This window comes from Danio rerio, chromosome 1 (genome assembly GCF_052040795.2).
Source record: "Danio rerio strain M-AB ecotype USA chromosome 1, GRCz13ab, whole genome shotgun sequence".
Lineage (NCBI taxonomy): Eukaryota > Metazoa > Chordata > Actinopteri > Cypriniformes > Danionidae > Danio > Danio rerio.
The window spans coordinates 38,235,701-38,263,282 of record NC_141021.1 but is presented as its reverse complement, the minus strand read 5'-3'; the positions used below and the strand labels follow the sequence as shown (position 1 = coordinate 38,263,282).

The 27,582-nt window shown below is 42.3% G+C and overlaps 2 protein-coding genes across 3 annotated transcripts in view; one reads left to right on the top strand and one right to left on the bottom strand.

The window, feature by feature from the left end:
* znf827 (zinc finger protein 827) overlaps nucleotides 1-27,582 on the top strand; it is a 789,732-nt gene that overhangs the window by 281,657 nt on the left and 480,493 nt on the right. The window lies entirely within an intron of this gene.
* On the bottom strand, nucleotides 1,398-8,788 carry si:ch211-194g2.4. Of its 2 annotated transcripts, none has more exons than XM_087237360.1 (7): nucleotides 8,627-8,788; nucleotides 7,426-7,557; nucleotides 7,127-7,219; nucleotides 5,155-5,277; nucleotides 4,839-4,958; nucleotides 3,366-3,500; nucleotides 1,398-1,761 (listed from the first exon to the last, which is right to left on the bottom strand). In XM_087237360.1, exons 2-7 carry the CDS (start codon nucleotides 7,469-7,471, stop codon nucleotides 1,595-1,597), a joined length of 684 nt encoding a protein of 227 aa, XP_087093486.1. In that variant the 5' UTR covers nucleotides 7,472-7,557; nucleotides 8,627-8,788; the 3' UTR covers nucleotides 1,398-1,594. The 2 variants fall into 2 exon arrangements, with proteins under 2 accessions (XP_087093486.1, XP_087093485.1); XM_087237359.1 differs by having other exon boundaries at nucleotides 7,426-7,529.

Here is a 27,582-nt window from a genome sequence, read left to right as displayed (position 1 = left end):
TTTTTAAAATGAGTTATAGGTTTGTTTTTTTTAACTTTCTGCTCATGCTATCTGTGTAGCAATAAATGACACATAAAATGGTATTCAAACTCACCTTGGTGTTTTCGGTTATATTTAATACTGAATAAAGCACATAATCAGCACATGTGAAGATCATTGTTAAAGTAGTTTATACTGTTGTTCAGCTTTGAGAAATAGAAACTATTTCTAAACAAAGGACAAAAGGACAAAAACACCTTTTAAAATGGAAATATTGCTTTTGGCATGTGTTGTTCTGTGTACTAGGACATGGTGTTGGCTTGATAGGCAGGCATTCTCTAGTTGGTGTTGTCAATCTGGCAACCTGTATTTGCATGGAGTCGCAAAATTTCCATCAGTCTCAGAATAGCTCAACACACTACCACTAGATGGTGCCACCCAAAAGTGCAGTGCTCTCATTAAAGTATCACATGTAAAAATTGAAGGGCGAGGCAGTGGCGCAGTAGGTAGTGCTGTTGCCTCACGACAAGAAGGTTGCTGGGTCACTGGTTTGAACCTCAGCTCAGTTAGCGTTTCTGTGTGGAGTTTGCTTGTTCTCCCTGCGTTCGCGTGGGTTTCCTCTGGGTGCTCCAGTTTCCCCCACAGTCCAAAGACATGTGGTACAGGTGAATTGGGTAGGCTAAATTGACCGTAAATTTAAGGAAGGGCATCTGCTGTGTAAAAACTTGCTGGATAAGTTAGCAGTTCATTCCGCTGTGGCGACCTCAGATTAATAAAGGGACTAATGAATGTAAAAATTGTATTTGAAAGGCCATGTATTTTAGTCAGTCAACATCTCCATATGCTGACCTCTTCTTCACCAGTTTTATCATGATGATTCCTGTTGTTACAAATAATAGTACATCGGTAAGAGTGTCAAGTATAAGAGCCTCTACTACGTGCTGTGTGTACCATCACTTGCAGAGCCATGCAAATGTATAAATCATTCTTAAAGAGAGAGGTATAAAGCACTAAAAAGGCATTCAATCAATGACGACTGTAAAAAGCGAAGTGGAAATCCCAGTCAAACGCATTTTTAAGTCCTTTGTGTGAGGAAAAAAGAGGACGTATGGTCATCTTTCCTCAGAGAAGGTTTCCCATTTGTAATTTAGAATTGAGATTCGCCATGCTTTTTGACCCAGGGTTATAAAATCCTTTTTTGAAGCAAAATTTTTACTGCTTTTGGTGTCAGTTTAAAATGATGTTACTCTGTTGCAGGTTTATTCTTAGCAATTAATAGCCAAACGTGTCATATTCACATGATTTTGACAGCTACAGAGGCGTAGCACATTGTTAAAGCAGTGTTTCAGCATTTGTGTGGAAAAATGTCAAATGTAAAAATAAATAAATAAATAAATAAATAAAAACTGGAGGAAAGAGTTTCATTTTTACATTTATTTTGCAAAAATTCCATTCAGGGTAAAATTTGGCAATGCAAATAATAAGATGTATAATATCAAAGACCTATTTGCAGGACACGATGAAACATATTCTAACTTTCCTTTTAAACCCTATTAACAGTCATCCTTACGCTGCTGTTAAAGTGGTATACTGGCCTTATGTGTTTGAAGTGTTTTTACTGTAAGTACATAGTCGCCAGTGACCGTCTGTTGTTTTTCTTCTGGCATCTGAAACCATCTCCAGCATAGCCCTTCTCACACTGGCAGATGTATGAGCCTTCAGTGTTCACACAGCTGGCTTTGGGGCTGCAGCGATGGTTGCCAGTCAGACACTCATCTATATCTGTTTGTAACATAAGAGAGAAAGATGGATTTATTTACTTATTTATTTATTTATTTATTATGTGAGCATGATTATGGTGAGTACGCATATGCAGTATGAATTTTGCCATTTTTGTTACAGCCACAATATTGTTGGCTCAGTCAGCACAAATTGTAAACAAATCATTTGTGAATAAAACATTTTCTCTGAATTTAAGGTAATCTTAGTAGCTAACAACACCATAGATCAGTGGTTCTCAAACTTTTTCATCAAGTACCACCATAGAAAAAAATTGTCTCTCCAAGTACCATCAAAATGAGCAGTATTGAAATATACAGTAGCGTAGTACACCCAGTAAAGCAGCTGCAACTCTGCACAGTTAAAAAAACGTGGCAGATTAGCCCAGAAATATAGGCTATATGTCATATATGGCATATGATATGCATAGTTTTTGATAAATTTTGAAAAGTGTGTTGCATATACATGACATATTTCATTCCTCCACGTACCACTAGAAGGAAGCCTGCGTACCAGTAGTGGTACACGTACCACAGTTTGAGAACCACTGCCATAGATGATTAGTATTTTGTCACTGCCCTCCAAGTCATGTCATAGTATTATTTTGTCATTCATTCTTTTTTTTTTCTTTATATTTTAGTCACTGACTGGAGTGATGCTTGATTTGGTAATATTTTAACCAACATTTTATATTATTTTGCATTCAACTACTTCTTTCATTTACAGTTTTTTTAGGTTGTTTTGTTGCAGTTCTCAAAAATCTGCTTCAAGCATGAGAAATTGAGCAATGACAGAGTTTCCAAGTAGACAACGTATGTGGCAAACATAACATCCGATCAGTGTTTGTGTGGTCAATGAATATCTTCAAACACTTTAAGCTGCCAGATGAATCCTTACATTATCTATAAACTCATGTTTCGCTGTGACTAAAGAGAATAATATTAAGGCAAAAAATAAAAATAAAATAAATAAAAAAGATATATATTTAGGGGCGTCACGGTGGCGCAGTAGATAGCACGATCGCCTTACAGCAAGAAGGTCACTGGTTCGAGCTCCAGCTGGGTGAGTTTGCATTTCTTTGTGGAGTTTGCATGTTCTCACCAAGGTTGCATGGGTTTCCTCCGGGTGCTCCGGTTTCCCCCACAAGTCCAAAGACATGCACTTTAGGTCAACTGGGTAAGCTAAATTGTCTGTAGTGTTGTAGTGTATGTGTGTGAATGAGAGTGTATGGATTTTTCCCAGTGATGGGTTGCAGCTGGAAGGGCATATGCTGGCCATTCAGAACTGTTGGCAGTTCATTTTGCTGTATCGACTCCAGATTAATAAAGGGACTAAGCCAAAAATAAAATAAATGAATGAATGAATATATTTATTTATATACCAAATGATGATAATAATACAAATTATTCCTAAAGTATTAATTTAAGAGCCAACACTATTTTAAAAATGTAATACAAATGAAATGTGTTATGTTTTTTGGACTTGAAATTGAAACCAAATACTTCCAAATGTGTTAAAATTGTTAATTTTGAGTTTAAATGAGTTTAAAATAGGAGTGGTAAGAAAGTTCTAGCTCCTTTTTCGCAGTCGCTGAGTAAAGACAATACCTCGGCAAGTGATTGTGTCTTGGAGTGTTCCCAAGATAAATCCGTCTTTACAGACACAAGTGTAACTTCCAAAAGTGTTCTTGCAGGACTGGTGTTCTGTGCAGGTGTGTGAGGGATCATCACACTCATTGATGTCTACAAAAAACAAACAAAATGTCACTGATTAGGATTTAATTAGACACAGTTACATAATATAATTAATATTTCAGTAAAATATTGGAATTATGTGTGGTGTCTTTTCAAAGACGGTGATGACATTTTAGATTAAGATGTTCTCAAAAATGTTTATAACATTCAGTTTAAATCTACTAAGTTTGTAAGGTTTTACTTATTTGCATAGAGAATACTCTCTCACCAGCCATTTTGAACACTGTTTATTCATATCACACATTCAAGCTGTGTTTAAAAACCGGTAGCCTCCCTGAATTCAATCAAAATGGAGATAAAATTTAGAATACTAGCATTTTGATGGCATTAAAACACAGCATCTGTATATTGAATGTATTAGCAGCGATTGATTGTTGTTTGCCTTGCCATCTGATAAAGCAAACTCATAAATGTGTCATAAATGTGTGAACTTGATTGCTTAAACTACTGAAATGTGCATCTACTACAGTATGATAACAACAAGGTTAAATGCCCAGAAGATATACTCTTTAAACAAGTAAATTAAAGGCTCCCCGAAAGTCTGCTACCGCATTATATATATTTAATTAGACGCTTTTTCTCATTGTTGTTTTCTCATTTGTGACCTTTGCATTAAATGCTCATCTTTAGAGTCATAATTAAACACTATGGCTAGTAATTTCCATAATAAAAAGAACAAACTATATGTTTAAAATGACTGTGCAGTGACAGAAAAGGCTTAAAAGTAGCTTAAAAGCCCGACTTTAAATGCTAAAAAGAACACTGACCTGCCTTATTCTATTTTTCAAAAGTTGGAAGAGCACTTATTGATTGCTAAGCTTGTTGTTCAACTTTAGAGATCTTTTGAGATGTTCTGATGATTGTTCTGGTCTGGAGGAGAGCATTATGAACATTAGGCTGAGAGATGCTAATGACAGACTTTCTGGCTGTGTAGGTAGGAATCATTAGCCTGCTATGTGGGAGTTGCTGACATGTCCTGTGCACCGCATGGGAAGCGGTCTCCCTACCTGTTCTCAGTGGATGCCAAAGTCATATCTTTTGGCAATAGCTGCTACACTCACTCCAACAATTCTGATAGTTCAGGAGACTGTTTCCTACACCTTTGCCTGTCTAACAACCATAGCCTTTCTTCCCCAACTCATGTAAAAATGGCACATTTTTGTAATAGTGCCATTTATGCTCCTGTTATTGGCCTAGTAGTTCTCACTGACGAGATGTTAAACAATTACATGTTATTGTAATTTAATAAAAGCTTTATTAAAACTGAAAATTTTATATAAAAGGGTGATGTCTATAAAAGATATTTAAACAAGAAGGTGAGATCACCTTTGCAGGTTCTATAATCTGGGGCAAGTTGTAATCCTGGAGGACAGACACAGCCCACTTCATAATTTCTGTCAATCTGGCAACCAAACTGACAGCGAAGGGAGATGCAGTCCAGTTTCTCTAGAAAGCAAATTAAATGCAAGTATTTAAATCAGGTATATGCAACAGGCATACACATTTTGGTGCATATAAATGGAAAAAAAAAGTAAGACATGTAAAAATTGTAAACAATGATTTTATTTAGTTGTTTTTCTCTCATTAAAAACATGGCGATCATTTCCCCAAATATAGTTTAATGTCTTTTGCTTTGCCTTACTGATGCAGGATTTGCCATCAGTGTCCAGAGTGTGTCCATTATTGCAGAAACAACGGTAACTTCCCATTGTGTTCATGCAGCTGTGTGAACAGGGCCTTTCTGGGAGCCCACACTCATTGACATCTGTATTGAAAAAAAAAATAAATTAATAAAAATATTTGCAGACCACAAGCCAACTGATCACAATATAACACATTCTGATGCTTGCAATACTTCAAATGTTTCATATGTTGAGTCTAGGGGCTCTATTGTAACATTTGTGTCATGACCGAAAAGACAAGATCTCAGATACAAGCAGCCAAAATGAGTTACTTTCGCAGGGTGGCAGGGCACACACTTATAGATAGGGTGAGGAGCTCTGTCACCCGGGCGGAGCTCGGAGTTGGTGCAAAGTCTAAAGCACATAGTGCAAAAACATTAAAGATGTGTCCAAATCCACTTTTACTATTTTTTAAGGATGGAAAAATACATTTGCGCCAGAGCATATGGTCTAACATGGTCGAAATTATTCTCTTAATGAGTTATGGGTGTGTTTTGAGAATAAACTGATCACATTTACATTTACATTTAGTCATTTAGCAGACGCTTTTATCCAAAGCGACTTACAAATGAGAAAATGTGCTCAGACTCTCATCTCCCATTCCTTTAAAAGTCAGTTGTGTCGCACCCATGGCACATTTTCTATTTACATGGCAAACATGGAAAAACTGAATGCTTCACTAGCAACAGTTAAACAGACATCTGGAAACAGGTAAACAGACATCTGCAGTGCGATGATAAAGAACGAGCCTCTTTCAATCAGCCTCTTTACTTTCTCTTTCTCTTTATGTAGAAAATAATACTTTTTGTAACATTCTAATCCTTTAAATCTTTTCGTTTGGAAAGATATTTGCATATTGCTGTACGTCCTGTGTGTACTAAGCAATGTGTAAGCGTTTAAGGCACACAACAAACGCACTCTGTGCTGGACTTTCAGCTGATCTATTGCACTTGTCTATTTTAGTTCCTTAAAATAGCAACACGCCAACAATGCGCCTTAACACACCTCCTTTTTAGACCGGCATACCCACAACATGGCGCAAAAGCGGGAAAATTACAGTTGTGATGGTCTGAAAATAACCACACATCGTGCCAAACATGTCTTATGCCTTATTGTGCCTGGTGTATGATAGGATCCTACATATATAATAGTCATATATTTCTCTTATTTCTGTTTTCCACCTCACTTTATCCCAAACAGTCTGTGTCCATATACATGATGGCAACAATAATAGAAAAAACAATCAATTTTAAAAGAGCTTATAAAATTGTGAATGCATTCAGTGTTTTGAGGGTTGGAGTTTTTAGGATACTGCTGCAACACACAAACTAATAAAGTGTTTTATTATTTCTATTGTTAACAATTTTCCTGGCGGCACGGTGGCTCAGTGGTTAGCACTGTTGCCACACAGCAATAAGGTCACTGGTTCAAGCCTCGGCTGGGCCAATTAGCATTTCTGTGTGGAGTTTGTATGTTCACCTTGTGTTTGTGTGGGTTTCCTCCGTGGGTGCTCAGGATTTGCCCCACAGTCCAAAGACATGCACTATAAGTGAATTGGGTAAACAAAAATGGCCTTCATGTATGAGTGCATGCGTTTGTGAATGCGAGACTGTGTGGGTATTTTCCAGTTCTGGGTTGCGGCTGGAAGGGCATCTGCTGCGTAAAAAATAATGCTGGAATAGTTGGTGGGTTATTCCACTGTGGTGACTCCTGCAATGGACTTGCAGTAATAATCAGGACTTAGCTGAAGGAAATTTAATGAATGAACAATTTTACTCTTATGGTTAGTTCTTCTAGTGTCAATGTCACTCTCTCTTTATTAACCCCAGCATGACAGTGTACAGAAGAAGCTTATCATAAATTTGTTTAGTGTAAAGCATATATTCTCATTACTCTTTTACAGAAAATGCTGTTTGAAATATTGTATCTTACCTTCGCTGCAGTCTTTGCCCTTGTAGCCCTCCATGCACGAGCATCGGTCAGGCCCAATACAGAATCCATTCTCACAGGGTCTCTTACATATAGCTGGGTGGCAACAATTATATAATTTTATTATTTAATTAAAGTCACCAATTAGAAAGAGTTTTTAAATAAAAAGGCCATCAATACTCATGAATTGTATAGGAATATAATTAATAATTAGTCTGTGTTACCTACAGTATATCTTTACTCTATAAGGATCATGTGTATGATTTAGCTTGTAACTCAAGTAAAATGATCTGATTGCTCACGTTGACAGACACCATTAATGTTCCTCCATCCATAGCAGCAGGTCATAGACGGCTCTAGCACACAAACCCCAGATGCCCTCTGTTCTGATAGCAGTGTCTTCAGTCTGATAGAAGATTGAGCACCATCAATTTCTACATGAAAATCAGAGCTTTCAGAAAATGAGAAAATTTGCATTGTATTTTTGGATGGTTCAGAATTTCTACTTACAAAATATTTGTGGAGATTTTTTTTTTCTATTTCAAAAAAAGTGTGTATTTTCAAAGTGTAAATGGATAATATGGCTGCATGATATTGGAAAAATATCTGATTTTGCCATTATTATTATTATTTTTAGATAATTATTATGAATATAGTTTCAACAGATGGTTTGAATTGTTCTGACATTTTTCTGGCAAGTCTAACAGTGTCCAGGTAAAGAAATGTAATAATCACATTGGGAAAAATTATTTTCTTACATAGTTTTTTTTCCTGGTCCAAATATATCAAAAATATCAAGAAGTAAAAATATTGTTTTGTTTTAAATTTCAGACGAAATGAGTCAAAATTAAGTGAGCATTTCCTTAAAAGAGGCAAAATAAGATATCTGAACTAGAAACAAGACAAAAAACGTTTTTTTTTTTTTTGTGGTGTAAATGTAAAATTACACTATATAGTCATCCTAGTTTAAATATTCAATGTAATTAATCATTGTTACACCTCCAAACATCATAATATCCTGTGTCCAAATGTCTCTCTTGAAGTGCTCACACATTGACAGGACTTTAAAACACATGCAAAACTTTCCATTTATTTTAGTTAAACTTTGCAGTGATTCTACAAATCACATGTGTTTGGTGGTTTCTAGTCAACTATAATTCAGATTCAACATTGCAGATCCTGTGATGTGACTTTTGCGGATGTACACATTTTGATACTGATGCTGAAACAATATATTGTGCAGCCCTAATGCACAGTATAAACTTTCATATGTCAACAACGTCAATACGTCAGAGACTAGAATTTGACTGTAGAATTGGCATATATTTACTGTTTAGGACAATAATAATAATAGCACAATCTAACAACAGCTTGTGAATAGTTTGTTACAGCTATCTTATTTTAGTGATTGAACTGTTACAATTAAAAATAGATAAACTCATGTAGAGATCTTACAAAGCCACAAACAAAGAACTTCATGATGGAAAAAAAAATTCTACTTACCTTTGAGGAATGACTGTATCAGGAAGTACAAAGAGAAGTCCAATTATCAAGACTTGTAGATGGACACGGCCCTTTATATAGCTTTTAAATGGCATTGTATATAGTATATATTGAAAATGTTTTGTGTTTGTCTAAAAGCTCTCTAGCAGGAGATGCATTTGTGTCAGATATGACACAGTACAGTCCCTGATGAATAGATGGGAACGGTCTTTGTTTGTGTGCAAGTGTAGACAGGTCATGCCACCTGTGTGCAGATGAAAGGAGACTCTGTCCGGTGGGATGTGACTGTGTGTAGTTAGTTAACCATGGACATCCAGTTTGTTAAGTCTGCTATTTACAGTAAGATATGTCAGCACATGTACTGTATTTGGGTAATATGTTCTGTTTTAAAGCCTTTTCGAAGTAAAGTGATTTATGTTTTTTTCACCTTACACAACTTTTAGGGTATATTGAAGTTGCTGTGGTTTAAACATTACGTAAGGCACAGCGATGACAAGAAGAATCTACTTTAGAACAGCTCATTCTTTTCTTTTTTTTGGCCTTTTTTGCCTTCATTAAGTGGATAGGACAGTATTTCATACAGTAAGCTAAGTGGGAGGGAGAGAAGAGGTAGGGATGGGAAATGTCCTCGAGCCAGGATTCGAACTCAGAACGCCCTGAAGTGCTACTCTTTAGTAACTGTTGTTACGCCCGCAAGCTTTCACGACTGGCATGTCTATTACAATATGTATGTGGTAGTGTTAGACTTTCCAGGGATATAATTGGTAATTTTTGGTGAACAGGTGAGATATCAGAGAAAGCCAGACAAAAAAGCACTGCAGTATGCATTACAGTGGTATATTCACAACATAAAACGCAACCGATTAGAAAATAATTTAATTAAAATTGAAGCTGGGTTAGCCTAGCCGCCTCATATGCTGATCATTCAACAGCTTAGTTCATGCACAGCAGGAGAGGTGAAATTTTTAAATAATCTAATAGTAACAAATTAAGCCGTGATTTCTCTATTTTTAGCCAAAAAGCCTGATAGACTAATTGTTGTGCAATAAAATAAAGCATTACTAACCGACGAGAAAACACGCAGGGACAGTGCTTCCACATGATTCATTCGTAGAAAGAACAGACAGAAAGGGGAAATTGATGGATTTGTGCCAAATATTAGCATCATTGACCAATAACAATATACAGCGCTTATAACTGTCATATTTGTGTGCTTTATCCACTTTCTATTCTAATTTGCAGTTAAGTTTAAAAAATAAATTAAAAAGCAAATCAAAGTATAAAAAGTGAACAAACAGATTTTCCCTACCAGCAAATATTAATCCAACATCAAATATAAAAGCAGACACTAATCTGCTATAATGTTGTCACCAATGACTAAATACCCAAAAGACCAAAGAAAACATCTGTGAATTGTAGCTCTGACATGGACATGAGGATTATAAATTACGGAAAAACAGCTGCGGGTGAAGTATATTAATTGCAAGAGCTCATTTTGTGATCATATCTCTGTTTTGTTTTGTTAATATGTAATCCAAAAGTTCATAGCTTGAAACAGATAGAAATATGACTGGATCGGGCTGCTTTTACAGCCCCTCATACAGCTTGATTCACACTGGCTTTTGTCCCCTTGGGTTTTGGTTTTGGAAAGAGATAAACGAGATAAAAAGAGATAAAAAATATAAAAATTCCACCACCCTGTCCAAACTTTTACGCTACCGGGTATCAGATTTGCACAATCCATATGCACAATACTTTCACTTGTTTCCCTAGCTCGAAAGCTTGACAGACCTCCCACGCATAGCTACGGTTACTAAGCCACAATTGGTGTGTGACGGTTTTCGAGTGTGGCTCAATTATGGAAACAGTTAGAGAAATTTTTGACATAGAGCATCTGGAAAGACAACAGTGTCATTGCTTAGGTCTGTTTAGTTTGCATTCTTTTCATATTAAATAACATTGCAAATTTCATTTCATTTTTGAAGCATGTTCAGTTCACATGAAAATCAGCAGTTCCCCAGAGGAAAGGGAACTTCAATGCTATGAGAAAACTTCCACTATGGGAATTTTGTCAGAAACCAATCATTTGAAAGAGTAACAAGTGCAGGCATTGACCCAGCTGCATGAGGGTGGTTCTGACCCAGGTCTTATGCACGAGCTCCGCTCTGAAACGGACCATGCTCTGCGTACCATAATGTCGGCTGCAAGTGCCCTGGGGAGGACAATGGTCACATTAGTGGTCCAGGAGCGCCACTTCTTGCTAAACCTGGCTGATATGCATGATGTTAAGAAAGTTTGCTTTCGTAACACACCCATATCCCAGGTGGGCCATCGGGAAATTAACCCAGGAATTCACAGTTGTGAAAGAGCAGTCGGATGCGATGGGTGAAGTCATCTATTGGCGGAACCGTAAGACTGCTCCCCCCACCAAACCATCCACATCAACTGCTCCTCTCAGAGGGCACCCGCCTGCGGCTCAAAGATCTGCTTTGCTGCCCCCGCCCGCAACTCCCTGGTTGAACCCTCCCATTCTGTGCTGCCCCACCTTTGGTGCGTCAACGATCGTGCCTGTGATGCCACTTGTGTGGGCTCTGCCAGCCTGGTTAGCGCTGGTCAGCCCGTCGCAATAGCTCATTTAAACGATTAGACTCTGCTACGCGATTCATTTCGCCAAATGCCCTCCCAAGTTCACGGATGTGTGTTTCACCAGGGTCAGCCCTGCATCTACCCCTGTTTTGTGAGAGGAAATTGCTGTCTCATACTTCATCGTACCAAAAAAGATTGGTGGGCTACGGCCAGTCCTAGACCTGCGCATTTTGAACCGCTGTCATTACAGGCTGTTGTTCAGAATGATCACGCAGAAGCACATCCTTGTGTGCGTCCATCCTCAGGATTGGTTTGCAGCAGTAGACCTGAAGGATGCGTATTTTCATGTCTCCATCCTTTCATGCCACCGACCATTTCTTGAGTTTGCTTTTGAAGGCTAAGCATGGCAGTACAAAGTCCTCCCCTTTGGGCTCTCCCTGTCTCTGCAGGTTTTCACTAAGCTCGCAGAGGTTGCTCTGGCGCTCTTTTTGTTCACAGGCATACGCATACTCAAGTATCGTGACGACTGCATGATTTTAACTCATCAAAGGAGCAATTGAGTATGCACAGAGACGGGGGGATCCAGCACCTCGACCAGTTGGGGCGTCAGGTCAACTGAGAAAAGAGCAAGGTCGCCCCCATGCAGAGCATCCCTTTCCTCGGGTTGGAGCTAGATTCAGTCAACATGACGGCATTCCTCAACCAAGAACATGCCGGGCTGGTGCTGACCTGTCTGAATCAGTTCGATAGGAAAACTGTGGTCGCACAAACTTTTTCATAAGCTGCTGGGGCATATTGCATCCACATCCACTGTCACGCTGCTCAAACTGTTTCATACAAGACCACTTTAGTGCTAGGGTTCGCTTCACGATCAGGTGATCATCACCGATATCTGCACAAGATAGCATTCAAAATGCTTGCTTCTCACCGAGAAGCCCCCTAAACATGCCGAATCAGTGTTGTGCTTACCTTCCTTAAAAATAAGTTGGAGTGCAGGCTGCATCCCTCTATATCAGGGGTCACCAATCTTGTTCCTGGAGGTCCGGTGCTCTGCAGGGTTTAGCTTCAACTTGCCTTAACACACCTGCCAGGGTGTTTCAAGTATACCTAGTAAGATCTTGATTAGCTTGTTTAGGTGTGTTTGATTAGGGTTGTAGGTAAAATTTGCTGCACCGGCCATCCAGGACAAGTTGATAATGATCCCTGCTCTACACTGACGGTTTATGTTGCTGCCACCTCTGCTCATAATGACACAATAGATGGCAGCACACTTATAAGGCACAGGCATCTAAATAAATTCTGCTCCCCTCTCATGCCCTCTTTGGAATCTTACAGTAGCGCTAGCGGGCCTACAGAGAGATCTGTACCTTTGAGATTTTTGTCCTTGAAGACAGCTCTGCTGGTTGTGTTAGCATCGATCAAGAGGGATGAGGATCTGGAGGCATTTTCTGTCAGCAAATTGGCTACATGCCCAAGGTTTATACCGCACCATTTAGAGACCAGGTAGTGAACCTGCAAGTGCTTGTCATGAAGAAGGCAGACCCTTCTATCTCATTGCTGTGTCTTGTTTGTTCTGTGCTTTGTGGACTGCACTCAGGGTTTAAAATCTTCTAAGTCTGTGGGCTCCATCTGGTGAACCCTACAGGGTTTCTTCGAGGCCCCCATTGAGTAGAGGAGCCAGGTCCCTGACCCATTTTGTTTTCAGGAAGTCCCCCTGGATGGAGAGTTTTATTTTAGCTAGAAGTGAGTGAGCTATATTTTTTCTACTAGAGTAACCTATTTTGCTCTTTATTTGTGTTGAAGAGAACCCCAGACTTCCCTCTTCCCAGACACTTCCACCAGCTTCTCTGGGAGGATCCCAAGGCATTCCCAGGCCAGCCAAGAGACATAGTCCCTTCAGTGTGTCTTGGGTCTTCCCTGGGGCCTCTTCCTAGTGAGACATGTCTGAAACAGGTAGGTAACTATGTAGGTGTCCGGGAAGCATCTGAAACAGATGCCAGAGCCACCTCAACTGATTTCTCTCAATGTAGAGGAGCAGCGGCTTCTACTCCGAGCTCCTCCCGGGTGACAGAGCTCCTCATCCTATCTATAAGTGTGTGGCCTGCCACTCTATGAAGGAAACTAATTTCCAATTTCTAATTTCTTCAGCTTGGGTGATGAGTCAACTCCTGCATTCCCAGTCTCTGCTTCTTCAATGAAAGACATGTCAGTGGGGTTGGGGAGATCATCAAAGTATTTCTTTTACTGCCTGACAACATGCCCAGTACAGGGGCCACATGTACATAGACTAAATAGTTGAATTAATACTAAAAAATTGCATACGGTCAAAACTGTACTGTAAATGCGTACGCAGTAAAAAAAAATCAGATGTGTGAAACACTGCGTACGCGGAATCCCATGCATTATTCTCTTTGTACATCTAAATTCATGTTAAAATTGAGCTCAACATGCACAAGCACAAAACCTCTCCCAAACCAAAAAGCAATGGCAAAAGCAAGCAAAAAGAGAAAACTTTACAGAATGTGAATTGGACGTGCTCCTATCAGTGGTAGACCGGAGAAATACTGTGTTATTTGCAAGTTTATCCTCTGGAACTAACAACAAATGAAAAAAAAAACAGAGTTGGGAGAGTTTAGCTAACACCGTTAACGCAGTGGGGTCTGAACATCGTGTGAATGAATTTTTTTTTTAAATGGTTCGATGTAAAGGTGCAGGTTAAGAGGAGAACAACGGTGCACAATCAAAATGTGGACCAAACAGGCGGATGCAATCTCTTTCCAATGTTGGACCCAACACAGCAAAGAGCTCCAAGAGGATAGCTCTTGGAAATCTTAAACAGCTAATAAGCCAGATATCATCGTGGGCCAGAAAATCACAGTGATCCCTAATACGTGTTCCCTTCAGATTCCACCATTGACAATGTCCTCTAATAAGGCCAACACTGCCATTGTCATAGTCTAAGGGCCCTATCATACACCTGGCGCAATGTGGCACAAGGCGCGACACAATAGTTGTTTGCTAGTTTCACCTTGGCGCAAGAGTGATTTTGACGTTTTGCGCCACGCTGTTTAAATAGCAAATACATTTGCGCTCATATGTGCGCCCATAGGTGGTCTGGTCTAAAATGGAAGGCATTCTGAGGTGCATTGCTGGCGCGTTGCTATTTTAAGAAACTATAATAGATTTTTCAATAGACCAAAACATAGCCAGTCTATTGTCAAACGCAGAGCACGTTTGTTGTGCGCCTCGCTTACACACTGCTTAATACACACAAGGTGTAGAGAAATAGGCAAATATCTTTACTTTACTTTACTGAAAAAGAATTAAAATATTAAGGATATATATAGGATATAAATATAGAGGATTAAAATATTTCAAAACATATTATTTTCTAGCCTACATAAATATAAAAAACACTTCATGCCTTCATCCCGGGAGGCTTTTTCAGTTTATTTGTGACAATTTGCTTTTTTATATTGTTATTATTAGTAGTATTATTTATTATATGCATATTTGTATTTGTTTTATTAAAAACAAGATTAGATTTGTCCACCTGTCAGGTTTTAAACCATATTGGGCATGTATTTGAATAACACTCAGGTTTTTGAACACACTTCGTTATTATTGTTCATTTGTTCATTTGCTGGAAATTAGAACTGATATTAGAAATAGTTTTGAAACAAATCTTTGCACTTAACAAACAAAATTAATTATTTATAGGCTAATTGATGTCTGTACGTACAAGGTTTCTCTATCCATGAGAGCGAAAGTGAAAATTAATAATTTATCTCTCATTCTCGCGTTGCAGATGCTCTGTTTACCTGTTTTCTTACTAGTAAAATGCTCAGTTTTTCCACTTACACTTACTTTAGGTCATGTACTGTAAATAGCAATTGCAATTATGGCGTGACACAACTGGCTCTAAAAGGCAATGGAAGATGAGACTCTGATTGGTTTATTCGCAAAAAACACCTATAACTCATTAAGAAAATAAACTCAACCCTTTTAGATCATGTGTCACAGCGCAATGCAGATTTTTCCGCATTCTGACACGCCTTGAAAGCGCTTGCACCCTGCGCTTTGCACTTTGCGCATGGACCGTCAAAATAAAGCCCTAAGGGTTTTATACATTTGCAAATGCTTTTAAATGGTTTAAATCAAATAACTGGTAAAAAATATTTATTGTCAATTTACCCATTTGATCAATTATAAATTAATAGCAATGTTTTTCACATGTGTTGGTGCGATAGTTTGTAGTGTGCAATTTAACATAATTGCCTCTTGGAGTCGCTAATGGAAATAAAACAAACACACAACAAATACACGTATGCCAGACATCAAGTTGGCGTGGACCAACACACATTTTCATGTTAATTTATCATTAGTAAATCCAAATAAGAGCTTAAAATCTTGCATACGCAAAGCTTTTTTGCGTACGCAGCATTGATACATGAGGCCCCAGGTCAACAGCTCCCCAATTCCACTGTAAACGGTGTCGGTGTGGAACTGTTTTTCTCTCCTGAGGCACAGGATGGCTTGCCAGAATCTTTTTGTAGCCGATTGGTAGTCTTCCTCCATGGTCACCCTGAACTCTTCCCAGGCCCAAGTTTTTGCTTCCACAACCGCCCGGTTTGTAGCAGGCTTGGCCTATCGATACCCATCAGCTGCCTCAGGAGTCCTGCAAGCCTACTGAGCCCTGTAGGACTCCTTCTTCAGCTTGACATCATCCTTGACATCATCATACAGGATTCGTGGATTACCACCTTGACAGGCACCACAGACTTTACGGCCAAAGCTCCTCACATCCGCATCAACAATGGAGTTGGAGAACAAGGACCACTCAATCTCAATGTCTCCAGCCTTCCTTGACATCTGGTCAAAGCTCTTTCAGAGGTGAGAGTTGAAAATCCTTCTAACTTGAGGTTCAGCTAGATGTTGCCAGAGGACCCTCACAATACGTTTGAGCCTGCCAGGTCTTTCTAGTTTTCCCGTCTGCCAGCAGATCCAACTCACGACCAGATGGTGATCAGTTGATGGGTCTGCCCCTCTCTTTACCCGAGTGTCCAAGACATACGTCATAGATCTGATGATACAACCACATGATCATCGACCTCCAACCTAGGGTGTCCTGGTGCCATGTGCACTAATGGACACCCTTATGCTTGAACATGGTGTTTGTTATGGACAATCTGTGATTAGCACAGAAGTCCAACATTAGAACACCACCCAGATTTAGTTCAGGGTAGCCGTTCCTCCCAATTATGCCTCTCCAGGTATCACTGTCATTACTCACATGGGCACTGAAGTCCCCAGTAGTACAACAGAGTCCTCAGTCACCTTCCAGCAATCCTCCCAAGGCCAGGTACTCTGCACTAGTGTTTAGCTCGTAGGCACAAACCACAGTAAGAGACCTATCCCTGACCTGAAGTCTCAACAAACGGGTTGTCATAGTCCTAACCTTCGACCACCACATGTTCCACAATGCACCGGCCATTTACGACGCCCCCTGTGGGTGGTGGGCCTGCAGAAGGATGGACCCACATTGCTCCTTCAACCTGAGCCGGACCGGGTTTCGTGGGATAAAACCCAGCCATGCATACCCAGGCGCTTGCATTCGAGCCCAAACCCTAATCTTGACTCCAGGTTGAAGCCCCACCTATGTCATTATGGGCCATGTCACTGTCCTTGTTGTTGTTGTGCTCAGGGGTTTTTTGATCTGCACTTAGTCTGACCTGTTACCTAAGAACTTTTTGCCTTGGGAGACCCTGTCAGGGGCACTAACCCTTACAACATAGCTCTTAGGATCACTCAGGCACTCAAACCCCTCCACCACGATAAGGTGGCGGTTCATGGAGGAGTCAACCTACGTATTTGTTACATATTTTTCATAAAATATTTTTTATCATAAAATTAGAAAATAAGTTTATTGTTGTTGTTTTTTCACTCTAGTAATCTAATTTAGAAGCGTTGTTTATTACAAACCACTGGTTTGTTTAAAACTCAACTTTCTTTAAAAATTAACTTTCTTTTACTGTATGTTAAAGCTTATTGTCCTTACAATAGAAAAGGTGAAATGGATTTTAAATGTGAATTGCGACAAAGGAAACCTTAATTTAGGGTGCTTTCACACCTGCCTTATTTAGTTCGATTGAATCGCACTACAGTTCGTTTCCCCTTTTGGTACGGTTCATTTGGGCAGGTGAGAATGCAGCAATCGTACTTGAGTGCGCACTAAAAGTGGACCAAATAAGCGTACCGAGACCTGCTTGAAGAGGTGGTCTCGGTATGCTTTCAAACGAACCCTGGAGTGGTTCGTTTGTGGTGAGAATATGATCCTTACTAAAACAGGTCCAACCGCAAAAAGTACTGCGTGTTTTGGACTAATTCTGCTGCTGTAGGCCGATGCCCTGTGCATTATGGGATATGGAGAAAAAATATTTGTTGACAGTGCTTTACTAACAGAGAGAGAGAGAGGGGAAAACATTACCTGATGGATCGTTGGTAATATTTCCGCAAGATGAGCATGTCACAGTTTAGCTAAATTAATTCACGGCTGCTCCTGAAGTGACGAGCGATGGATTAAACTGTTTTCCAGCCTCAGCCGCGCTTCCTTTTCGTAATGTATAGTTTGTCTAAAGCAGGGATACAATTAGCCAGCGCAGTCGTCCCTCCAGAGTAAAAGGTTTTGTTTACCTGCGGGATTTCACTGGCATTTTCCCGCACGTGAATTCTGATCAATCAATAAGCAGTTTAGGAAATATGCTCAACAACATCTGGCCAATGAGAGATGTGGATTTTGTCAGATGATTGCATTTTGGTTCATTTCAACTGGTTCGGACCAAAGCCAGCAGTGTGGTGTGAAAACGACCCAAAGACGGCAGAAAATGCAACAATGTATCATTTATTGCCCTTGGTCCAGACCAAATGAAGCGAACTACAGATGTGAAAGCACCCTTAAAGAAAATTTAGTGTAAAAATATTACTTTTTTTTTCAATAGCAAAAATAATCTTTATAGTTAGCATTACAAGTTTGTTAACAGAGCCAGGTCTATTACACTTCAGACTAGAGGTCTGCATTCTCGCGGCTGTCCCGCGGGCGCCGCAGGACCCGACCAGATTTCTACGGCGCGGGCATAAATTTCCGAATAAATCACGGGAACGGTCGGTAACGGGTTTAATTTGGGACGGGAGCGGGCTGTCTAGTAATATCGCTCCCGACTCCCGAGTGAGCACGCGTATGTATGTGTGTAAATGAAATAGTGCGATGCTGTGTTTAGCTTGTTTGTTGCATTGTGTGTGTGTGTATGTATGCGCACGCGCGAATGAGAGATGTGTGTGTGTGTGTGCACGCGCGTGAATGAGAGAGAGAGAGCTTTGCCTGTGTGTGTGCTTGGTGCTTATGAGTGTGTGTTAGTGGGCGCGCGCGCGAATGAGAGAGAGAAAGCTTTGTCTGAGTGTGTGTGCTTGGTGCTGTGCGTGTGTGTGTGTTTATACAGACAGCTTGTTATAGGCTGTCTGGACTGTATAACTGGGTGATTTTCGGTTTTGTTCTCCCCCCGCTCTTTAGCGGGATCGGGCGCGGCGGATAGAAAACGGGGCGGGTCGGGCAGCGGGACAACAAGTGCTTAATATAAGCGGCAGCGGTCGGGTTCGGGCTAAAACCTGGCGGGTGTGGGCGGGAGCGGGATTCAAAATTTAGTCCCGCGCAGATCTCTACTTCAGACCTATGTATCCTATGTAATTCCTGCATTGAAATGAATTAAAAAATAAAATTCCACTTATAATGGTGTATCACCCGGATAAACAGCTTTAGTTTAAAGTGGCAGCAGTTATTAACCTCTATACATGCACAGTGATGTACGACACGACAGCGTGAAGTACAAAACCACTATGTCTGATAGAAATAAGACCAAGCTAAAAGTATAAAAGGTCATATCCATGATCACAAACTGGTAACATTTTACAATGAGGTTCCATTAGTTAATGTTAGAGTATTTACTAACTTGAACAAACAAATGACAATTTATTTTAGCATCTATATCTGAAGTAAAGTAATTAAATGCAAATAGTATGAGGCGATTTAGTATACTATTAATATAATATGGTAATACTACATTTTTTTATAGTTTTATATAATATGTTAAATACTATATAGTAAGGAAGTATAATATATTGGAAAAATAAAATATATTTGTTTATTTATCTGTGAATCAAGTAAAGAGGTCAGTTAGAGAGAGAGAGATAGAAATGTGTTTGTTGTCTAAAACATTCAGATCACTCAAAACAGAAGACCAGTACCTGAACATACTGTTCTCAAACAACAAATGTTTTTGTACAAATTACAGTTGTTTAGCCTGAAAGGGGTAATATAGCTTCAACAAGTATAAACCTTGTGTAAATTACACATCTTTATCACTGAATGTGTAGACGTGCATAGAAGTGACAGTGCACCATGCTAATAATGAGATTACTGCAGACTCACCCTTAAGGCACAACTCAAATCAGTCTCAAATAGCATTGTAAAAAAAGCATGTGTGGCATTTCAACCACAAGCACCTTTTTTTACTCTTTACGACACAATCAGTGCAGAGGAACAGCACTTTTCAGATGCATTTCATTGTGTGTGAAGCTTTGGATTTGTCAAGTGCACCGTTGCACATCACTGGGTGGGTAGAAAGACCTGTAAGCATTATCTGCCTTTGACACTCCGCCAAACCTCAGAGCCTGTTCATCGTGATAACGCAATTAAACATAATCCTGGTAGTTGAGCGAGTGTGTTATCATGCAAAGGCGATACTAAGCTCCTGGGTTGTCACAGTGTGTGGTTAGAAGATTGATGTGATGCCACCCACAGATGATTTTACTATTTGCACATCACGTCAAATAACTACACAATAATGCATCATTTTAAATGGATGTGAGTTTGTGGAGTCAGAAGGTCACTCATTGAATTGCTTGTGCTGATGATATTGTAATTTTCTGGCCAAAACAGCACACAAAGCTAATGTAAAGAAAACAAAAAAAAAAATGTGTTTTTGTAAAATTTTCTGATTGTATTAATGATAACTGACAGTTTTTAATCAATAATCAATTGCAAAATGCAATGAATGTGTCTTAATTTGCTAATAGATTAGAATGATAATAAAGATAAAGGTAATTTCATTAATGTTCAGGAGTTGAAGAAAGATGACATATATATTGAAGAAAGATGACACAGTTGTGTTGTTTAAACACTATAGACTACAAACTGTTTAAAATACTTCAATACATATGTAAAACTGAGTAATAAATATTTAATACATCATTTTGGCTATTCATTAGTTTGTTTTTTGCTTCACCACTAAAAATAATTACAGAAAAAGAAACATTCTATGACCCACAAAATAAGTTAAAAGCAAATTGTTAGTTTCAGTGAATTATGATTACTATGAACAAGATACAATGCATTTACTAAAATATAATTTTATGTTTCACAAAAGACACAATGTAACGTTCGAGGTTACAGAAGTAACCCTTCATTCCCGAGGAGGGGAACGGAAGAGCTATTAAGTGGATTTGATTTAAAAATCCACGAAATGGGAGGTTTCGGTTCAGAAGCCGCTTGTCTGAAAGAGTATTGAACGGGCCAATGAAAGCAATGAATTGGCAGCGTAAGCTTGCACAGGTGTGCTTCATTGCCAATTATCCCAGCATATAAGCACACCTGGAGCGAGCAAATGCAATCCTTTTAAGCTGAAGAGACTTTCAAACAGCTAAGGGACAGTCATTATGGTGACGGAGTATAGCACTTCCGTTCCCCTCCTCGGGGAACGAAGGGTTACTTCTGTAACCTCGGTTGGGGAACTTCAGTGCTATTAAGTGGATTTGATTTGAAAATCCACGAAATGGGAGAACTATGGAAAGCGCCATAATGACTGCACCTTACCAACGCCGCCGATGAGGGGATAGTCAAGCAAGCGTGACGCACCCACATCATGGGAGGCGCAGTCCTCCAACGTGTCCCTGGCCCTAATTTATCCTACTTCAACAGAAGTCTTATGGATTTAGATATATTTTTTGGGAAGTCGTGAGCATATTTGATAATTCTAGGAAAATACGACAGTACGTTGGGAAGCGTGCAATCCAGATAGGGAGGACGCTGCAGAGGCCATCCGTTACCCAAGGGGGGATAGATGGCAGAATTTACATATGGACTAGCCCTAAAAAGGGGGAGTACGCATAGCAAAAGAGTGGTTAGCGGAGAGGGAAGACATGGGTCCGCCCAGGGGGGGGGGACTTAACCGTGGCGGAATAAGCCTATGGGATCGCCTAGTGGGGATCACGCATAGCAGGCACCTATACCCAAAGCGCGGGCTGACCAGCGGTCTGACCTGCAACGTAGTGGGCCAGCAAGTGATTCCTCCGCTGAGTCAGTGCTGGGGGCCACGGAGGAATCTGCAGGGCTCACCTGACGGAGAACTTTACTGACAGATAAAAAGGCGCACGTACCTCCGTGTTAGGGAGAATGGCGCAGTAAGCGTGTTTCAACACCCTACCGAATAGTTTCCTCAATCACTAAGGGTTACCTAATATCCTTGAGGAAACCGGCTCCACTCGCAGATTGTAAAACCTTGCAAATGTGTTGGGTGTCACCCAGCCCGCAGCTCTACAGATGTCTGTTAGAGAGGTGCCGCGTGCGCGAGCTCGAGAGGATGCGAAGCTCCGAGTGGAGTGTGCACGCACTCTCGGGGGACGCGGCTCACCTCAGCTCTGATAAGCGAGAGAATGGCATCCACAATCCAGTGGGAAAACTTATTTCGGTACGGCACTTCCATGCTGCCGACCGCCATAACAGACGAAGAGCTGCTCAGATGATCTAAACTCTGAGTGCGGTCCGGATAATACGCAAGACGCGAACTGGACAATAAAGAAAGGGCTGGGTCTGCCTCCTCCGAGGGCAGCGCTTGCAGGCTCACTACCTAGTATTAAAACGGAGTGGTAGGAACCTTGGGCACATATCGCGGGCGGGGTCTCAGGACGTGAGAAAAAGCCAGCCCAATTACAGGCACGAGTCACTGACCGAAAAATGCCTCCGGGTCCCCGACCCTCTAATTGATATCAACGCGACCAGCAGAGCTGTCTTCAGGGACAGAAACTGAGACTGAGTCGAGGATCGAAAGGATCTGACGCGGCTTGTGTAGCGAGGGCGAGATCCTGAGAGGGGGCGGGGTGGATTTATTCGCTTAGCGCCCCTGAGGAACCGGATGATGAGGTTATGCGTTCCCACGATGCTGCCAGCCACCGCGTCATGAGAGCGGAGATGGCAGCCACGTAACCTGGAGTGTGGAGGGCGACAGCCTGCTCTCCAGCTTCTCTCAGCGTAAAGAAAGCACAACGCTGATCTGGCAAATTACGGGGGTCTTCTCTGCGAGAGACACACCATTCAGTGAATAGACTCCACTTCAGGGCATAGGCGCGCTCAGGGAGGGGGCTCTAGCCCAAGTGACGGTAATAGGCACCGCAATCGGAGGTTACCTAAGTCTTCCTTGCTTCTAAGGACCTCCAAAGATCGCGAGGGTGCCAGATGGTGCCCCATTCCCTGAGGGAGTAGGTGCTCTCTCGAAGTGAACTGCCAGGGGAGGGCTATCGCGAGGGAGAGCTCTGACATCCAGGTCCGGTTGAGCCAGAGGGGCGCAACTAGCAACCTGTTCCTCGTCCTCCCTGACCTTGCACAGTAACTGCGTGAGCAGGCTCACTGGGGGAAGCGCGTATTTGCGCATGCCCCGAGGCCAGCTGTAAGCCAGTGCATCCGTGCCGAGAGTCTTCGGTCAGGGAAAGAACAACTGGCAATGAGCGATCTCGGGGGAAGCAACAGATTGATCTGGGCTTCCCCGAATGGCGCCCATATCAGCTGAACAGACTCGGGGTGGAGTCTCCATTCTCCAGGACATAAGGCTGCCGTGAGAGCGCATCGGCTGCCTGAAGGGGAGGGCTTTGTATTGCCAAGCTCAACCTTCAAACGCAAACCGCAGAAACTGACGGTGGCGAGGAAGAGTGGAGACATGGAAATACGCGTCCATCAGGTCTAATGCTGCAGACCAACCCAGAGGACGAACGCACCGGAAGATGCGCTTCTGCGTGAGCATTCTGAACGGCAGCTTGTGCAGACAGCGTTTCAAAACGCGCAGATCTAGGATTGGCCGTGACCCACCGCTCTTTTTGGGCACGATGAAGTGTGGGCTGTAAAACCCGCTCTCCATCTCGGCTGGAGAGAGCGGCTCGCTTGCATCCTTCGCCAGGAGGACAGCAATATCCTCTCGCAGGACAGGGGCGGACAGGGGGCTGACCCTGGTGAATACGCAACCCGTGACTTAGGGGGCCGTTTCGCGAACTGAATCGCATAGCCGAGTCTGATTGTGCGTATGAGCCACTGCGAAGAGCTGGCCCACGCTAACCAGGCAGGCAGAGCTCTCGCTAATGGACTCATCGCTACAATCGCTGACGTACCAGCAGTGGAGCAGCGCGGAGTGGGTGTGCTGATCCAGGAAGCGCGCGGGTCCCACGGAAAAGCTGGAGGTGAGATATTTGCTCTCACTCCGCACCCGAGCTCCGAAGGGGAGGCTCGAGGGGTGGGAGAAAGGAGACCGTCCTCCCAGCGCTCGTGAGCCACTGGCGAAACGCACCGAATCTGCAAGCTAGAAAGCATAGCGTCCCAGACTGGCAGAGTTCGGGCTGTCACATCCGGGGAAGTGGAAAAGTGCTCTTTCATGATGTTTTCATGGCAGTAAAAAGTGCCGTTGGAAATGGGGCCCCGCCCTCCAGCGGGGAAAAAGCAAGTTCCCTCTTCTCCAGATGGCCTGTCCCAGGGACGCTTCACGGTCCATTGCCGGACTTAGCGGCGTTCTGGGCAAGGGGGGCTGCCTGCTTCTGAGGTGCTTGACGCACTCGCTTCGCCAGAGGCGTGTGCGGAGCAGCTCTCGTACGCGGGCGCCTTCGGCGAGGAGCAGGTATGAATGGCACGGCGGGCGGAGCATGCTACGGACCGCTGATAAGACATCACCCATCAACTGCTCTCTCACCGCCTTGAATTCCTGGGTGAATTCACAGACGGTGTCGCCGAACATGGCTTGGGATATGGGGAAGTCAAGAAAGTGGATCACTAATGTGGACATCGTCCTCCCCAACGCACACGCAGCGAACTCAGTAGTCCGAAGAGCTAAGTCGGCGGCGGTGCGAAGCTCGTAAGCCTGGGTTGGACCCACACTCGTGCAGCTTGGCCAGCGCTTGGTAGGGCTGGTAGGTGGCTATCGCATGCAAGGCGGAAGCAGCCTGGCCCGCAGCTATGTAAGCTCTAGCTCCGAGGGAGGCAGATAACTTTCAGGCTTTGGGTGGGAGATGAGGCGGACCCCGCCAAGAAGAGGCGCCACGCAGATTGACCACCATCGCGCACTCAACCTGAGGAATCGCCACATACCCCCTGGCTGTTCCACCGTCAAGAGTGGTGAGGGTGGAGGGACACGCAGCACGAGCAGAAAAAAGTGCTTTTCAAGACCGCGTGAGCCTACTGTGCACCTCCGGGAAGAAGGGAACACCCCTCTAGTCGGTCCGGCCATGGAGCTGGGGGATAAACCATCTCCAACCCATTGCCGAAGCAGTCCGGGAAAGCACGGCTAACATGTCCGTTTCAGGATCCGTAGTGACAGCGCTCACCTGCCCGGAGGGGCGAGCGGGTCTGGATCATCATCGGACAATGAAAGCCCACCCTCCGATGCCGCAGTGGACATCTGGTCTCCGGTGTCATCGGGCGTAAGGGCTACCATCTGTTAGACGGATCGCTTCCCCCGCCCAAAGCTTGGATGGAGCGCTTAGAGGAGCGGGAGGTCCGCGGGCCTGTGGGCGATGGATTATCTCTCGCTGAAACCCTCAGATCTGCTGCAGAGCAGGGGACAACTGGGGTAGTTCGCCCTATTGCAAAGGCTAGCCGCAATCTTTACTGCGCAACAGTCATGGCATCGCAATGACAACATGAACTTCCCGCGAGCAGCGCATTAACATGCTGGACCAATTAGGCATGTAACACAGTGCCCGTGCCCATCATCCGAGGACAGGAAACCACCGCATCCAGAAACGCACAGTCGGAGCGCCGTCCTGAAAAGGACGTGCTGCATGACTGTGTTGCTCTTTCTGTGAAGTTTGCAACTTCATACGCACCGTTTTGGAGGACCGGACCCAAAGAACGCCAGGCAAGGGAGAAACCCAGCTCGACTGTCTGCCACTGCGTGTACACACTCTGGACCGGGAGAATGCTCTCGTTCGCTTAGAATCGCTGGTCACAGATGGAGGAACCCTCATCGACTCGATCAGAAAGTCTCTGAAGCGAAAAGGATGGTGTTTGCTCGCTCAAGGTGTGCTTAGATGCTGGGATAATTGGCAATGAAGCACACCTGTGCAAGCTTATGCTGCCAATTCATTTCTTTCATTGGCCCGTTCAATACTCTTTCAGACAAGCGGCTTCTGAACCGAATCCTCCCATTTTGTGGATTTTCAAATCAAACCCACTTAATAGCACTGAAGTTCCCCAACCGAAGGGGAACACAAGTTTAAATTAATGTGACATTAGGCTGAAATAATTATGACAGTAATTTTCATTAAACAGGTAAACTATCACTAACTAACTACACCTGGTAGTGCCTACAGGCTGGTGAAAGGTCTCTCAGAATAGTTTGTGCTTTTGTGGAACAGGCATCTGTGCAGAGTACCCAACTGTCTTTGAGTCCTTAGTAGGGGCACTAGAACGTGTTCTGTCTAGGGATGCCTTTGTTGGCAAAGACAGTGAAAAGTGGTGTCCTGTTACTGAATTTCTATGCTATTAACAGTGTGTCCGAGGCAAGTTAAGAGTAATGGCCCATTTCCACAAAGTGGTACAATGCAGTGCGGTTCCGTATGCTTTTATGGCCGTTTCCACTGTCATAAGGCGTATCAAACCGAACTGTATCGTACCACTTTTATGACAGCCTTTCAAAAGGGTACCAAACACGAGAAAGGATACCAAAAGGTGGAGCTACACGCGCAGCTGAATGCTGATTGGTTACAGAGATACGTCACAAGCTCGTGTGGAGCTAGCCAGAATGAAAACAAAGGAACCGCCATGTTTTGAATACACAGCTCATATACACTATAATACTATATGCATATAATAACCAACAATGGATGACCCAAGCTTTAACAAACCTTGTCGTTGTCTTGATGTACAGACACAAAGCCAACAAGAACAAAATCTGTCATGTCCTGTTGTTGTTTTACAAGGTGGTCTAAAAGTGTAAGCGGATTTCGCTTTCTTCAGGAAGCTCACAATCGCATCTATATTGATATGACGAACTTCTTGAGCTGATGATAATAATGTGTGTGTGATTATTGAAATGTCTCCATCATCTGATCCTTTCAGAAAGAAAAGGACAAATGCGAGAGTGAAGCACAAACAAAGCAGAAGCCTGACAAAACACAGGAGCAAATTGTTTCAGCAACCTGAATCACAAACAAACTGCAGTGTTAATCTTCGCCTTTTGGACTATTATGAACCCGGAATGACAGAATTACTCATTAACAGAGCTTACATGCGCTGGTGAAGATTACAGACACAGGTGAGTGGTGGGCTATGTTGCATGTTGTTTTTGAACCCAAAAAAGGACTAAATGTATGCTGTGTATAGTTTTTTTCTGTATTTGGTAACATATTGGACACTGTAAGAGGTTGTATGTGTTCATATATGTTGCATTTTTTTGTTTATTGATTTATGTAATATAATCACAGACGTTACAGTAGTATTTCACACATCACTGATCTGCAGTTATAATCAAATTATGTTCATAGAAAAGTTGGTAATGAACATTTCTAAAGAAGTATTTACATGTATAAAGCATCTGTTTTATGAGAAGTGCTTCTCATATGATATGTGAACGACCCGTACAGCTATACTGTAGACATTTTTTCAAGCAAGAATGACGTCGACTGAAACTTTCTGTCGTACACCACACCACTAAAAGGGTACCATTGTTAGTTGAAACGCAAGCCTGATAAAGGTGACCTGTACCGACCCGTACTGTAACGTCCTGTACCTGTCAGTGGAAACGGACCATGAGGGTGTCCATCAGTGCAAATGGCACCAGGACACCCTAGGTTGGAGGATGACCATTTATGTTCTGGATGATTATCTGATCTCTGACTGTCTTGGACACTGGTACACCTGATGGTGAGTTGGATCCGCTGGCAGAAGAGGAGGCCAGACATGATTGACAGGCCCAAAACATTTTTTTAGGGTCAACTGTGAACGTCTGGCTGAACCAGATGTTGGAGGGATTATCAACTCTATGAATTTCAATTTTGGGTTAACT

Coding starts and splice junctions, on each gene's coding strand:
- si:ch211-194g2.4 (XM_087237359.1), bottom strand. CDS start 8,721: ATGCCATTTAAAAGCTATATAAAGGGCCGTGTCCATCTACAAGTCTTG. Junction 4,959..5,154: donor TGATGGCAAATCCTGCATCA/GTAAGGCAAAGC, acceptor TTTGCTTTCTAG/AGAAACTGGACTGCATCTCC. Junction 1,762..3,365: donor AGACACAATCACTTGCCGAG/GTATTGTCTTTA, acceptor TGTTACAAACAG/ATATAGATGAGTGTCTGACT.